Source organism: Mesoplodon densirostris, chromosome 7 (assembly GCF_025265405.1).
Source record: "Mesoplodon densirostris isolate mMesDen1 chromosome 7, mMesDen1 primary haplotype, whole genome shotgun sequence".
NCBI lineage: Eukaryota > Metazoa > Chordata > Mammalia > Artiodactyla > Ziphiidae > Mesoplodon > Mesoplodon densirostris.
In genome coordinates this window covers 65283334-65300625 of record NC_082667.1, presented here as the reverse complement: position 1 = coordinate 65300625, position 17292 = coordinate 65283334, and the positions used below count along the sequence as shown (strand labels likewise).

The 17292-nt window shown below is 40.4% G+C and overlaps 1 protein-coding gene across 3 annotated transcripts in view; it reads right to left on the bottom strand.

The window, feature by feature from the left end:
- ZNF143 (zinc finger protein 143) overlaps nt 1-17292 on the bottom strand; it is a 58233-nt gene that overhangs the window by 19316 nt on the left and 21625 nt on the right. For all 3 annotated transcript variants that reach the window (XM_060103352.1, XM_060103350.1, XM_060103351.1), the window contains exons 8-12: nt 12117-12236; nt 10465-10540; nt 8740-8865; nt 7138-7317; nt 199-426 (exon numbers count right to left, since the gene is read on the bottom strand). In XM_060103352.1, the coding sequence (XP_059959335.1) occupies nt 199-426; nt 7138-7317; nt 8740-8865; nt 10465-10540; nt 12117-12236 (730 nt within the window). The remainder of the gene's footprint in view (nt 1-198; nt 427-7137; nt 7318-8739; nt 8866-10464; nt 10541-12116; nt 12237-17292) is intronic.

The following is a 17292-nucleotide window of genomic DNA, read 5'->3' as shown; positions in this document are numbered from 1 at the left end:
CGAGACTAGACTAACTTCCCCTCTTATATCCCAGAGCATTAAGTGCCTTTCTTTGATAGCAATCATCACAGCTGTAAATGATGTTTGTGTGACTATTTGAAAAACTTTATGATTTGAGAAAATGCTTTAAGTCATAAATTATGTTCATACCTATTGATTTTCAAACACAGACACAGATATACTGGAAAAAACCCTTACCTGGGGGAGGCTCAAAAAACGCTTCCTGCTCCTCCTCAATGGGCTCAGTGTCATTGTGAGCTGTCCGTTTGTGCATGGCCAGCGTGGAGATCTGCTTGTATGTCTTCCCACAGTGGTTACAGTTGTACGGTTTGGAGTGAGTGTGAACAACATGATGTTTGTACAAACTGGAATATTCTGTGAACCTTTTGTCACACCCAGGGACTGTACAAACATATGGCTTTTCCCCTAAGTAAAGAACAGCACACACATACAAAAAAATCAACTTTTACCTACGAAGGCATAATCATTCCATACCTTCTGGTGGGGGGAGGGGGAGGAGAGTGGGGGAGGGGGCAGAGAGAGCGAACCTCTAGTGGCAAAAATAAATAGCTGTCAAATCCCTTTCTATCCTGCTAGGAGGCAGTGCACAAGAAAAGACTCCTTAACTATGGTTTCAACTTGGCTCAAAAGGTGGTCTGCACCCTGAGTTTCATCCCATGCCTGAACACCACTTTCCCCTTAATTTCAAGGGATGTGAAAAATAAGGATGGAGATGTTTATTGCCCAGTTAACTCTAAGATTTGGTGAAACCTGTTATTGTTACCTGTAACTAGATAATCTAGATATCACTAGTGATACTTTACTAATAATGGCAATAATAAATGCAATTATTAGTGTAACTAATGTAGCTTACCCTAAGGATTTTTTTTTTTTTTTTTTTTTTTGTGGTACGTGGGCCTCTCACTGTTGTGGCCTCTCCCGTTGCGGAGCACAGGCTCTGGACGCGCAGGTTCAATGGCCATGGCTCATGGGCCCAGCCGCTCCGCAGCATGTGGGATCTTCCCAGACTGGGGCACGAACCTGTGTCCCCTGCATCGGCAGGCGGACTCTCAACCACTGCGCCACCAGGGAAGCCCACCCTAAGGGTTTTTTTAAAAATATTTATTTATTTATTTTCTAAAAAATTTTATTTATTTGGTTGCACCAAGTCTTAGCTGTGGAAGGCGGGTTACTTAGTTGGGGCTCCAAGCCTCCTTAGTTGCAGCAGGCGGGCTCCTTAGTTGTGTGGCATGCGAACTTTTAGTTGCGGCATGCACGTGGGACCTAGTTCCCTGACCAGGGATTGAACCCAGGCCCCCTGCATTGGGAGCGCAGTCTTATCCACTGCACTACCAGGGAAGTCCCAATATATATATATACATATATATATATATTTTTTTTGGTTGCACCGGGTCTTAGTTGTGGCACATGGGCTCCTTAGTTGCGGCAGAAGGGCTCCTTAGTTGCAGCAGGCGGGCTCCTTAGCTGTGGCATGCGAACTCTTAGTCATGGCATGCATGTGGGATCTAGTTCCCTGACCAGGGATTGAAACCAGGCCCCCTGAACTGGGAGCGCAGAGTCTTAACCACTGTGCCACCAGAGAAGTCCCACCCTCAGGGTTTTATAAGGATAATAAACAAAGATTTTCTAAAAAGTCTATGAAACATAGTTTGGACACTTCAGTAAATCTAAAAGGACACACATTTTATATTAACTTCACTTGACTTCTTGCATCCAGTCAAAAGCTATTAAATGTTCACTAAAAACAACTCAATACAAAGTAATTCTTTTTCCATGAAACAGTCTGAGAACAATGTAGGCAGTACATATATTTTTATAACTTTTCATTATAGAAAATTTCAAACATACACAAAAGTATAGAGAAACAGTGCAGTAAACCCCCATGTACCAATCATCTAGCTTCAACTATCAATTTATGGCCAATATAGTTTCATTTATTCACCACATATTTCTGCCCCCTCTTCCCACCCTGGATTATTCTGAAACAGCTCCAGATAGCATTCTATCTCATCTATAAATATTTCAGATTGTATAAAAGATGGATGTTTTTAAATAACAAAATCAAAAATAATTATTTAATATCATAAAATATCTAGACACTGTTAATATGTAGTGGGGGGAATCTAACACTGAGAGCAAACTGGCACAAATTAACCTAACTGTAGTATTTTTTCTTTTATAAATTTATTTATTTATTTATTTATGGCTGCATTGGGTCTTCGTTTCGCGCTCGGGCTTTCTCTAGCTGCGGTGAGTGGGGGCTACTCTTCGTTGTGGTGTGTGGGCTTCTCATTGTGGTGGCTTCTCTTGCTGCGGAGCACAGGCTCTAGATCGCAGGCTCAGTAGTTGTGGTGCACAGGCTTAGTTGCTCTGCGTCATGTGGCATCTTCCAGGACCAGGGCTCAAACCTGTGTCCCCTGCATTGGCAGGCAGATTCTTAACCACTGCGCCACCAGCGAAGTCCCCCTAACCTTAGTTTAAATGAATACTTGTAACCACTTAGAAGGGGTATGGGGGCCAGGGCCAGGGTTGGGGGTAGCAGGGGGAGAATAAACTAATTAAAGTAACTCATACACACAGTATTTGACTAATGCTCTCAGTCTTGGACTAGGCTGGAGTGGGGAAAACTGCAAACAAATCTTTAATTCTTCTTGGTAGGCTTGTTTATTGTAGTGTTATGGGCAAAACAACTCTGAAACTATTTTAGGTATAATACAGGATTAAGCAATGCATAAATGTGTCAATGCTGCTGGAAGCCAGAGCACTTACTATGGAAGAAGGGACATACAAATACAGAATGAGGGAAGAAAAGAGCTCTGTAAGATGAGCTGGAATTGGAGGTACTGGTGTGAACTCATATAATCTCTAAAATGTGCTTATGTGTGTATACATATGCATATCCCAGTTTGTTCTCATTTTACACCTTTCTTGGGTTAACTCCATCTTTGTCCATGGTTCTGAACACAGTAAAACCAACCACAAATAATAAAATCACTAATGTAATCTATAACATACATCTTAGACATTAGTAATTGAGATTGCTTCTGTCCTTTGCCCAGCCTTCATTCTCAAAGCAGGGCAGGTTAAAGTTCTTATCTTGGGGAATGGTTGTGGGGGAGATATGACAAGGGCAAGGCCAGGCAGGGAAATGTCAGGCAATTCCAACTCAGAGAACCAGCCCTATTCATATTTAGGCTGGAGCAGAAACTGCCACTAGGTGGCACCAAACCACAGTCAAGATGGAAATGAATTTGTATTTTTGGTGGGAGGGGGGTTGTTTTGTTTTTGTCTTGAAATTATACTTTTTTAAATTGAAGTATAATTGACTTACAATATTACATTAGTTTCACGTGTATAGCATACTGATTCAATATTTTTATACATTACGAAATGATCACCATGATGTCTAGTTACCATCTATCAACGTACCAAGTTATTACAATATTGACTAAATTCCCTATGCTGTATATCCCTTGACTCATTTATTTTATACCTGGAAGTTTGTACCTCTTAATCTCCCTCGCCTCAATTTCACTCATCCCCCAACCCCCTCCCCTCTGGCAACTACCAGGTTTGTTTTCTCTATCCACGTGTCTGTTTTTGTTTTACGTTTGTGTTTTATTTTTAAGCTCCACATAAGTGAAATTATATGGTATTTGTCTTTCTCTGTCTGACTTATTTCACTTAGCTTAATACCCTCTAGGTATCCATGTTGTCAAAAATGGCAAGATTTCATTCTTTTTTATGGCTAATATTCCATTGTATGTGTATCAAATCTTTTTTTTTTAATATTTATTTATTTGGCTGTGCCGGGTCTTAGTTGCGGCATGCGGGATCTTTTAGTTGCAGCATGTGGGATCTTTAATTGCAGCATGTGGGATCTTTTAGTTGTGGCATGCAGGATCTTTAATTGCGGCATGCAATCTCTTAGTTGAGGCATGTGGGATCTAGTTCCCTGACCAGGGACTGAACCCGGGCCCCCTGCATTGGGAGCATGGAGTCTTAGCCACTGGACCACCAGGGAAGTCCCTGTGTGTATCACATCTTTATCCATTCATCTATCAATGGATACTTAGGTTGCTTCCATATCTTGGCTACTGTAAATAATGCTGCAATGAACACAGGGGTGTATATACCTTTTTGAATTAGTGTTTTTGTTTTCTTCATTAAAATACCCAGAAGTGGAACTGCTGGATCGTATGGTAGTTCTATTTTTAATTTTTTGAGGAACCTCCATATTGTTTTCCATAGTGGCTGTACCCATTTACATTCCCACCAACAGTGCAATAGGATTTTCTCTTCTCCACATCCTTCCTCATGACTAACTTGGTCACCAGGTCCTTTGCTGATACCTCTTCAATGTCTTTCATTTTTATCCTTCTCCATCTCACTCACTTCAAATATTCGAATGGCCCTTAATCAGTCTCCTTGCTTATGGTCTCATCTCCCTTTAACTTCTTTCTATGGCATTGACAGAGTGATTTTTTTCCTAAAAAAACAAATTTTCTTGAAATCCTCTTAAGGCTTCCCCTCTGTCCATAGCAGTATTCAAAACTTGTTAATGTACCATTTTCAAAGGAAACGGATTGTTGTAAATGCCCGAAAACATTTCCAGAGATATCCAGGGGTCTGCAGAATGCAGACTAACTTACACAACTAAAGTTCCATTCTTCAAAAATGTCTTTTCACTTTGAATTATCACAAGTTTACTCTTAATATCAGTAATAAAAACAATACATTAAAAATCTCCCTCTCGGGCTTCCCTGGTGGTGCAGTGGTTGAGGGTCTGCCTGCTGATGCAGGGGACACAGGTTTGTGCCTTGGGCCAGGAGGATCCCACATGCCGCAGAGCGGCTGGGCCCGTGAGCCATGGCCGTTGAGCCTGCGCATCCGGAGCCTGTGCTCCACAGCGGGAGAGGCCACAACAGTGAGAGGCCCGTGAACAGCAAAAAAAAAAAAAAAAAAAACCCCAAAAAAACCCAAAAAAAATCTCCCTCTCATTCACCTTTCCATTCACATCAAAAATACAACCATCTGGGCTTCCCTGGTGGCGCAGTGGTTGAGAGTCCGCCTGCCGATGGAGGGGACACGGGTTCGTGCCCCGGTCCAGGAAGATCCCACATGCCGCGGAGTGGCTAGGCCCGTGAGCCATGGCCGCTGAGCCTGCGAGGCCACAACAGTGAGAGGCCCATGTACCGAAAAAAAAAAAAACATCTGAAACTAACACAATATTATAAATCAACCATACTTCAAATATAAAAAAATACAACCACAAAGTGGAGAATCAAAATTAAAACGTTTTAAGGGGAGGGTGGGACGAATTGGGAGACTAGGATTCATATATATACACTACCATGCGTAAAACAGATAGCTAGCAGGAACATGCTATAAAGGACAGGAAGCTCAGCTTGGTGCTCTGTGGCGACCTAGATGGGTGGGATGGGGGAGGGTGGGAGGGAGGTCTAAGAGGGAGGGGATATAGGTATACATATAGCTGATTCACTTCATTGTACAGCAGAAACTAACACAACATTGTAAAACAATTATACTCTAATTTTAAAAAAATTAAAAAGTTTTGGGTAATTCCCCAGCAGTCCAGTGGTTAGGACTCGGCGCTTTCACTGCAGGGGGCCGGGTATGATCCCTGGTTGGGGAACTAGGAATCCTGCAAACCATGCAGTGTGGCCAAAAAATAAAAAATTAAAAAGTTTTGAGCTACAAATGACACCATCAAGAAATTGAAAAAAAAATCCCACAAAATCAGGAAAAAATATCTGTAAATCACATACCTAACAAGGGACTTGTATGCAGAATATAATAAAGAATTCTTATAACCCAACAAAAAAAAAAGACAACCCAATTTAAAAAATGGGCAAAGAATCTGAATAGACATTTCCCCTCAAAATACATACAAATGGCCAACAAGCACATAAAAAGATGCTCAACATCATTAGCACACTAGGAAAATACAAATCAAAAGCACAATGAGGTAGATACCACTTCACACACACTATGATGGCTATAATCAAAAAGAGAGATAACAACAACTGTTTGCTAGGATGTGGAGAAATTGGAACCCTCATACATTGCTTGTGAGAATGTAAAATGTTGCAGCCACTTTGGAAAACAATTTGGCAGTTCCTCAAAATGTTAAACAAAGTTATCATAAGATCCAACAATTCCACTCCTAGGTATATACCCAAGATAACCAAAAAAAAAAAAAAAAAAGGGAATTCCCTGGCGGTCCAGTGGTTAGGACTCTGCGTTCTCACTGCCAAGGGCCCAGGTTCAATCCCTGGCAAGGGAACTTAAGATCCCAAGAGCTGTGTGGTGCAGCCAAAAAAAAACACCACACATCCACACAAAAAATTGTACATGAATACTCCAGCAGCATTATTCATAATAGCCAAAAAGTGAAAGTAACTGGTAAACTGATAAATAAAATTTGATGCATTCGTATAAAGGAATACTAGTCAGTAATTAAAAAGCAAAGAACTACTGATATGATATGGCTGAACCTCAGTACTATTATGCTAAGGGAAAGAAACCAGACAATAAACACCATATACTGTACATCTATATGAAATATTCAGAATGGGAAAATCTATAATTGCTTATGGCTGGGGGGTAGGGTGGAGAAGACTGCTAACAAGTATGGAGTTTCTTTCAGGTGAGATGAAAATGTTCTAAAATTGGATTTTGGTGATGGTTGTACAACCCTGTGAATATAATAAAAACACTGAATCATATACTTTAAATGGATGAATTGTACAGTACGTGAACTATATCTCAATAAAGCTGTTAAAAAATATATATCCATAGACACTCTGCAATAATTATGTCTACTATCCCTCCCTAAATCAACTGTCCTGGACAATATCTTGTCTGTCTCTGTATTTCCGGTGCCTGGCAGGGGAACACACAGCAGATGGTCAATAACTGTTGAATAAATAAATGTAAAAATACTAAGGTGAAGTTTTTTCAAGTTGCATAATCCATTTCTACCATGCCAAGTAGCAGGAAGGAGGGAAGAGATTACTTGTAAATGGTTTATAGGAGAGGCAGGAATTCAACTGAGCCTTGAAAGACAGAAGACCAAGAACTAGAGACCGTTACCTGTGTGTATCCTCACATGGTTTTTATAATTGGTTGCACTGGCAAATGCCCTCCCACATCCTGGTTCTGTGCAGTAATAAGGTCTTTCTCCTGTGTGTGTCCTAATATGCACTTTTCTGATATTCGATGTTGTGAAAGACCGACCACAGCCTTCAAAGTGACATTTAAAGGGCCTTTCTCCTGAAAACACAAAGGGAAATACATTAAATGGTGCAAAAATACACAGAAAATTGAAATGTCTTATCCTTCAATTCTGCCTAGGATCATTCATGCTCAGACTCTAGCCTTTTTGTATTGAGCTTCCATTTGAGTTTTTTTCTCTTTTTTTCTGTCAACAGCATCGTCTACTCCAAACTTAAATTTACATAGGAAAACCTGAATAGTATTCAAAACTCATCACTGATTACATGACTTTCCAAGATGGAATTACCCAGAAAGGCATATTAAAAAATGAGCCGAGAAAAGAAGACAAAGAAATACATACCATAAAGAAATACAAAAGAAAAACAGAGTCAAGAATAAGGATTAAGGTAGAACAACCCTAGAATCCCCTAAAAGCTTACCTCCTACTTTATTTATTCTATAATACTTGAAGAAAAAGGATTTTTGGTTTTTTTTAAATCTAGTGTCTAACACATAATATGAATCAAAAATACTTGCTGAATATATTACTATTCTCAGGAGCTTGGAGACGCTTGCCTCTGATATAACAGATAAAACTAAGAGCACGAATGAAATAGAAGCAGGGACCTACAGCTTTGTTCCTGAACACTGTAAAGCAAAGCCGATTTGGGATCATATTTGAACTAAAAGTTAAACTTTAATGAAGAATCCTCCATGAAAATCTGCTAAACTACCTCAGAATACTTAGAAGTATTTGGGGACAAAGCGATAACACTATGTTTAAAACATCTGCAGTAAAATCTCAAACTAAAGGACCTTATGCTATACTATTTAGTCAACAGCTTATAATAGCATCTCTTATCAACAGTTTCTGAAACTCTTCCAGCTCTGATCCAAAGCAAATAATTACCTTTATATTACCAATCTGCAAATAATCAAGTACAAGGAGGGGAGGGGAGGGGAGGGAAGATAAGAACAAAGTACCCTTTAGGAAAAGCAGAGAAGGTATTTAAGGATAGGGGAGATGATCACAAGGAAGTAACAAGCCTTTCTTTCTGAGGGGCTGTGAGGGGTTCAGACACTTTTTTTAGAAGCAGCTTAATGCAGAAGAAGCAGTACTAAACTGAGAAGGAATTGGGTGCCTTAGGTTCTGGTCTCTGTTGGGCTACTAAGTAGATGTATAATCCTAGGTAAATAAGCCTGCTGCTCAAATAATTCCTGAAAACTGAGAGGGTTGGTGGTCTAGAGCCATTGTTAATCTCTTGGAACATGAACCCCTTTGAGAATCTAACAGTGTTACAGGCCCTCATCCTGGAAAGAAGCATACATGCACGAATGGCAAACTGCATGGAGTTTTGGGAGTTTAAGAGAAGCCCTTGATGTTGACTCCCTGAAACGCTTCCAGAAACTACTTCCCCAAGTCCCTTCCTGCAGATTAAGAACTCCTGGCCTAGATATGACATTTCTTCACACCAGTACCTGTATGAGTTCTGATATGTTTTTGTAGATCTCCTGAAGTTTTGAAAGATTTAGTACAATTATCTTCTGAACACCGATATGGCTTTTCTCCTGTATGAGTTCTGACATGACTTTTTAATCCATAACCTTTAAGAAAAATTTAAAAGAAATGTAATTACACAAGACCCCTCTAAGCATGCCCATTGAGATTAAGTTACTGAAAAATACAGTAAACACCAAGGATATAATACTAGGCAAACACAACAGAATAACTATTAAAAAGGTACAGGAGTATGACAACTCAGGACTGTCCTGCTGAAAATTCAATAGTTTCATCTCTGTCTAGAAGAGATTGTGTGCTTCTTTTTTTAAAGTGCCCCAATCTTATTAGATGTTTACAACTCATACCCCAAAATCTTGAAGTAGAATCAAGACATGATACCCGGAGAAAACCATAATTCAAAAAGATACATGTACCCCAATGTTCACTGCAGCACTATTTACAATAGCCAGGATATGGAAGCAACCTAAACATCCATCAACAGAGGAATGGATAAAGAAGATGTGTACATATATACAATGGAATATTACTCAGCCATAGAAAAGAACAAAATAATGCCATTTGCAGAACATGGGTGGACCTAGAGATTGCCATAGTGAGTGAAGTAAGTCAGACACAGAAAGACAAGTATCATATGATACCCGCTTATACGTGGAATCTAAAAAAAAAGGTACAAATGAACTTATTTACAAAACAGAAGTAGAGTCACGATGTAGAAAACAAACTTACGGTTACCAGGGGATAAGTGGGGGGTGGGAGGGATAAACTGGGAGACTCAGACTGACATATACACACTACTATATATAAAATAACTAGTAAGAACCTGCTGTATAGCATAGGGAATTCTACTCAGTACTGTGTAATGGCCTATATGGGAAAAGAATCTAAAAAAAAAAGGGGGGAGAGTGGATATATGAATATGTATAACTGATTCATTTGCTGTACACCTGAAACTATCACAACACTGTAAATCAACTATACTCCAATAAAATTTTTTTAAAAATAAATAAATGAATAAATGGATGAATACAGGAAAAAAAACCTTATAGAATGTTACAATTAATATTTGTACTGTAAACTATATGTAAATTTTACCTCAAAAAAGAAATATAAACAAATATTGAAAGTGTTAGTTACTGATATGCATGCTGAACTGTTTATGGTGGTATACTATAACATTATTTTTCATTTATATAAATTTTTGTAAATTTTCATAATAAAAAAGAAAAAATCCTGAGAAGCAAAACCAAAAAGAATCGCGACATGGAATGAGGAATAGGGTGAAGTCAGGAGGCCTGGCAACGGTCCTGGCCCTCCTGGATGTGTACCTGGGCAGGACCCGTCCCACTGCTAAGCCCCCATTTCCCATGGTTCCCCCTAAGGTCCGTCCTAATGTTAAACTCTGTGTCAGCTTTAATGCTCGACTTTTGTTTTTCCTGCTAAACGAAAGCAGAGTGTGGAGTGAAATAACAAACACAGTAGGCAGCAACAGGTCTGAGGAGCAAAATGAGGACACAAAGAGAGAACAGAGCAAGCAGGACAAAAGGCAGTAAGGGAGAGATTGGAAAACTAGTCACTGTGTGCCCACTAATTCAGACCAAGGCAAGGGGTCAGTTCCTGCCTCTGACCCGCCTCTGCTTGACCCCCAAGTGGAACCAAGAAACAAAGAAAATTCATGTTTTTACCTGTTGCAAATGCTTTCCCACAGCCTGCATGCTCACACTGATAAGGCCGGTCTCCTGTGTGTGATCGCTCATGCACCTGTTATTAAAACACGGGCATGAGTTTATTTCCTTGAGGCACTCCACAAGTGGATGGTCTCCACAGAGACCTTTTTTATTTCCCAACTGCTGAATTATGTTGTTGCTTGTATGTTATTTTTGAAAAACAAAAGATAACTTCTTTTCTCAAAAACTACAGGTCAATAATTCTCAATATAGACCAAATGTACGTTAAGAAGTACTCATTTTAAATAAGGAACAGGGGACTTCCCTGGTGGCACAGTGGTTAAGAATCCGCCTGCCAATGCAGGGGACACAGCTTCCATCCCTGGTCCGGGAAGATGCCACATGACACGAAGCAACTAAGCCCGTGTGCCACAACTACTGAGCCTGTACGCTAGAGCCCATGAGCCACAACTACTGACGCCTGCGTGCCACAACTGCTGAGCCCACGTGCTGCAACTACTGAAGCCCACACGCCTAGAGCCCATGCTCCATAACAAGAGAAGCCACCACTATGAGAAGCCCACTCGCCGCAACTAGAGAAAGCCCGCCTGACGCAACGGAGACCCAACGCAGCCAAAAATAAAAAAATATATATATATATAAATTAAAAAATAATAAATAAGGAACAGGAATACTGGAGGTTTGAGTTTTTCTAGAGTGGTCAAAGGTGTTTGAATGGAACATGTATCTGGTGAGACGCAGGAGTACAGGGAGATGCTACACAACATAAGGCTAAGAGTGTGGAGGCTGCTGGCAGAGGGGCCTCAATCTGAGGCAAGGCTTCACTGCTGACCAGTGGTGTGGCCATGGCACTTGCCTTCTCTCAGCCTCAAAGTCCTCTCTCTAAAGTGGGGACATAATAGTACCTATGATAGAGGGCTGCTGTGACAAATGAATACTCATGACAATGGCCAACGTTTACTGAACCTTTACCACATGCCAGGCCATTCTCTTCCGTACTTTACATGTACAGAATTAACTAACTTAATTCTAACAACCACTCGTTGAGGGAGGTACTTTTATCATCCAATATTATAGATAAGGAAAATGAGGTACTTAAGAGGTCAAGTAACATGTAAACACTGATAAGTAGTGGAGATGGGCTCTAGGGCTGTTATTCCAAATATGCTAACTGCACACTTCCTGACACATTGTGCGTTATTCAATAAATGTTAGGTATTATTTTTATAGGTCATGGTATGTTGTGTTTAGCTGCAATCAAAATACTTGGCCTATGTATTTGACAAACAGGACAAATTAACACCAACTTTCACTACATTTCAGCAAATCACTGTTAATGGAATGATTACACATATATCTCCCATGTAATTACATAAATTTCACATTTGAGAAAAATGTATTCAAATATGTAGAGTACCCCTATCATGTGTCACGTAGTATGCTGGACATGAGGGAGCCAGAGATGAAGAAAACATAGTCCAAGCCCTCAAAGAGTTCAGTTTCTAAAATCTGCATAGGCTTTTGTATATGAGTGTATTTGTATCTTAATAGGTGGCGGAACACAATGGTGTCTGAATACTGCAAACACATTATATTGGCATTTAATGCCCTATTCTCATAACTAGACACAGCCTTTCCTTCATATATACCTTAAGATGATGAGCTGTTGTATATAATTTTCCACATCCGTCATAGCCACATCGAAAGGCCTTCTCTCCACTCTGTTGAGACTTAGCAGTTACTCTTGTTGCATGTCCTTGTAAGACAATCTAGATGAAACAAAAAGTATGATTTAAATTATTTATGCAGAAATAAAGTAGATGAAATTACAATTTTCAGGATAAAAAAGATAAAACTGTAACGTGGTTTTCCAGACTCAGGTCATCATTTTATGAAGATTCTAACATGCTGAGCCAGTTAGGTTAATTCTGTTCCATGGCTGAAGTCAGCAGCTCTGGAAGAAGTCAAAAGGAGATCCACAAGGGGGCATAGTCAGCACTCACAGGTCGATTCCCACTCTAGAAAAGTCAAGCCAGGGAGCATCCATCAATGCATTATATGCAGGTGTTCCTTGACATACTCCAGGGAATTAAGTGTGTGTGTGTATATATGTATTTTAGGACATATGTTCTAAACAATGTAAAAATCATTTTCAATTTCAAAAGCAATGGAAAAGAAGGGGTTAGGTCATTTGAGTCGCCTGTGGGAGACATTACAATCCATATGATCCTAGTCTATACTTATATAGTGTTAAGTAGAAGATCACTTCTCTGGAACTCAACAGAAGACTTTAAACAATTGCACTGATGTCAGAGGTTTTTTCAAAGATCATAACCTATTCTAGAAATTGAGGTACCATGAAAATTGAAGAATGACTTTCTACTCTGTGGGCCTGTGGTGATGGTGCTGCCACATCCTATCCATGCAGATTGTCATACTGGGCTCAAAAATGACTCTGGGGCTTCCCTGGTGGCGCAGTGGTTAAAAATCCGCCTGCCAATGCAGGGGACACGGGTTCGAGCCCTGGTCCAGGAAGATCCCAAATGCCATGGAGCAACTAAGCCTGTGCACCACAAGTACTGAGTCGGAGCTCTAGAGCCTTGAGCCACAACTACTGAGCCCATGAACCTAGAGCCCGTGCTCCGCAACAAGAGAAGCCACCACAATGAGAAGCACGTGCACTGCGACCAAGGGGAGTACCCGCTCACCACAAGTAGAGAAAGCCCGCATAGCAACGAAGACCCAATGCAGCCAAAAATAAATAAATAAAAATAAATTTATTTTTAAAAAACTGCCAAGCCAAAGGACTTTGATCTCCAATGTAAATAAAATTAGTTTTTAATGAAGTCAAAACTAATGGAAACCATGAAAAAGAGCCTTGGATTCTAACAGAACATGTAAAGCATCAACAATGCTGCAGGATGCTAACACATTTACAAATTACTCATGTGTTACCTAAAATATTAATCAAATGAAACTCTCATTTGGTTTTCATAACCCCACGAGATGGGTAAGGCAAAGATTATTGTTCTCATTTAGCTAATAAGTCTCAGATCCAGAGAAATTAAGTAATTTGCCCACAGTCACACATAGCAGAATGGAAGCTCGACTGAGATGTTTTTATTACAAATTACATGTTACTTTAATAGCACACTGTTCTGCTTAACTAAGGGTGGTGTAGCTAGAAAGCGATGACAACAGTCATAGCCTCCCTGAAACACACATATCCCATCATCCTTATGGTTCTTACAACTGAACACATGGGCATCCTTAAACAGAGTACTTCAGATGAGTGTTTTCAAATTCGGTACTACTGGGGCTTCCCTGGTGGCGCAGTGGTTGAGAGTACGCCTGCCGATGCAGGGGACACGGGTTCGTGCCCCGGTCTGGGAAGATCCCACATGCCGTGAAGCGGCTGGGCCTGTGAGCCATGGCCGCCGAGCCTGCGTGTCCGGAGCCTGTGCTCCGCAACGGGAGAGGCCACAACAGTGAGAGGCCCGCATACCACCAAAAAAACCCCAAAAAAACAACAAAAAAACAAATTCGGTACTACTGACATTTTGAACAGAATAATTCTTTGTTGTAGTGGGGCTGTTCTATGCCTCACAGGACATCTACCCAGTAGATGTCCCCAGTTGTGACGACCAAACTTGTCTTCAGACGCTGCCAAATGTCCCCTAGGGGGCAAAACTGCCTTCCCACGAGCACATTATGTTTTAGATACTCTAGGTCTTTCTTGTTCTATGAAATCTGGTTTCAAGTAAGAGATCAGCTCAGCAGCATAACTAGTATGCTTATGTTATAGATGAAAGAAAAAGCTCTAAACTGTAAGCATCACAATGAAAAAAAAATAAAGCTTTGAAACAAGACTGTAAAAAAATCTATCACATTAGGTATAGACCTCTTTACTTTAAAGTTCAGCCAGACACAGAATTACAACTTCTTAAGCAACTCTGGCAGAAGTAGGATGAGTACTAAGAGACAAATCAAGACGTTACAGGTCCTGCTTATTTGCAGGGGTTCTTCTGGGATATTTTGACCTTTTAATACCATGTATTGGGTCCTCAACCTCAACTATGGTACTCAATTGTTTTGGAGGATAGAAGATTCAGGAACTTCTGGTCTAGCACTTAATGAAGAGAAATATAAGTCACAAATACAAGCCATATATATAATTTTTTTTTTTGGCCATGGTGGGTCTTTGTTGCTGTGCGCGGGCTTTCTCTAGCTGCGGCGAGCAGCGGCTACTCTTCGTGGTGGTGCGCAGACTTCTCATTGAGGTGGTTTCTCTTGTTGTGGCTCACAAGCTCTAGGCACGCGGGCTTCAGTAGTTGTGGTGCACGGGCTTAGCTGCTCTGCGGCACGTGGGATCTTCCCAGGGATGGAACCTGTGTCCCCTGCACCGGCAGGCAGATTCTTAACCACTGCACCACCAGGGAAGTCCCCACATATATAATTTTAAATGTTCTAGTAACTACATTTAAAAAGAAACAGGTGAAATTAATTTTAGTAATTATTTTACCTAGTATGTCCAAAATATTATCATTTCAACATGTAATCAACAGGAGACATTATTAATGAGATATTTTACATTCTTTTTTTTTTTTTTTTTTTTTGCGGTACGCGGGCCTCTCACTGTTGTGGCCTCTCCCGTTGCAGAGCGCAGGCTCAGCGGCCATGGCTCACGGGCCCAGCCACTCCGCGGCATGTGGGATCTTCCCGTCAAGGGGCACAAACCCGCATCCCCTGCATCAGGAGGACTCTCAACCACTGCGCCACCAGGGAAGCCCTACATTCTTATTTTCATCGTAAGTCTTTGAACTCTGGTATGTATTTTACACTCACGGCACATGCCAATTCTGACTAGTCACTTTTCAAGTGCTCAGTAGCAACAACATTTGGACAGCATAGATCTAGTCTGTAAAGGAGAGGTACAAAGGGAAAAGGAGAAAAAGCTACAGTCAGAACAAAAATCCTATTCAACTTTCTTCATTTTCTTTGTCTGTTGGCACAAACACCAAATGGTTATATATCTGCAGATAAAGAGTAAGCGTGTTTTTTACGACATTCTGTTTCAGCAGTTCTGAATTCCTAGTATGTTTCTGGGTTCAGAAATTAATTATTGATCGTAATAGAATTTTATGTTAATAGTATAATGTTATATGGACCAATGGTAAATTCACTCATTTTTTTGTAAGACCTATTCTAGTTTACTACAAGTGTAGTTACAACTATCTTTCTTTAAAAATATTCTATTATTTAAAAACTTAATTGTTAGGCACTAATAAGAGACAGAACCCTATTGGGCCACTCCAAGGCACTGACCTACATCTCTTGTATATATTTACACTGTGTTTGCATTTTAGTAGAGTTTGACTTTGATAGATTTGACATACTGCAGTATAAAAAATATTAAAGTCTCATTTTATGAATTCAAAGACTTGAAAATTTTGCCAAGAATCATGTAGTTTCAAAGCTGGTGGGCTTAATGATTTACAAACTGTGTTTATATTACTGCTACTTCATGGCATTACTTCAGTGATAAACAGAAATACTGGCTATCCAGCAATGTTTAAAAGCATCAAATTTTTACCAGTGATTTCTTTTATTATTATTTTATTATTATTATTTTTTTTTGCAGTACGCGGGCCTCTCACTGTTGTGGCCTCTCCCATTGCGAAGCACAGGCTCCGGACGTGCAGGCTCAGCGGCCATGGCTCACGGGCCCAGCTGCTCCGCGGCACGTGGGATCCTCCTGGACCGGGGCATGAACCCGCGTCCCCTGCATCGGCAGGCGGACTCTCAACCACTGCGCGACCAGGGAAGCCCTCTTTTATTATTTATTATTATTATAAATATAAAATCTTCTTGATAACCCCCAACAGTACTACTCAATGGCATTAAGTGGTGATGCTAATGCTCAAGTTAAAAAGTGTTGCCCTGAAGCAATAACTTTAGGAGTTAAATATGATAAAAACACTTGGAAGACTGCAAAAAACTATGAGGGAGCAGTCAGCCAAATACTAGAGATAATCACTGAGAAAAAAAGGAGCAGCATTAAAGCAGTAATATACTACAGTGATTATATAAGCTCCAAGAACATCCACCCACACAAACACCAACCCCTCAAACAAACACAAAAATACATAATTCATAACAGAGTCTTGAAATTTAACTTGTAGATCTCCCAGAATGCATCTGTGACTACTCTGTACTTAACTACAAACCTTGGTGAGGCTCTGCAGCTCTAGGCTGTTATTTGGGTAAGGGATAGCCAAGCACTGGACACAAGGTGAGCATCTGAATCAAGGGCAGCCAACCTGTAGCCAACTTCAGCCCAGGAAGGAATCTGGTAGAAGCAGTAAAAACAGCTTTGCCCGGAAGGAACAATGACAATTAGCTAGACTGGACCTTCTCTCCAGAAGTTGAAAAGGAAAGTATGGAAGGAATCAGTTGTAAACAGAAGAAACAAAAACATATAAAAACCAAAGTAGCAAGGGTTAGTCAGTCACAGTAAGGGTGAAGGCCCAGAAAAAGGATCCACAAACTGCCGAGGGTGGGGCAGACAGAAGACCGCCTGGTCTCCAAAACTGCTTTGGACTCCAGAACACAAGCTTCATCTGGATTTCTGTGATATTTCTATTTCTTTAGTGCCACTTTCATCCATATAATGAATTCTGGGACCTGAGGAGGTAATCTGAGAAAGCTGCTGCCTAATGCATACACGGTTTTTCTGAACTGGTAAGATATTCCTAGGGAGGTAGTGAGTTCTTGCTTTCATCCCTAGAAGGGCTCAGAAATGCTAAGAGAAAGAGATTCTAATAT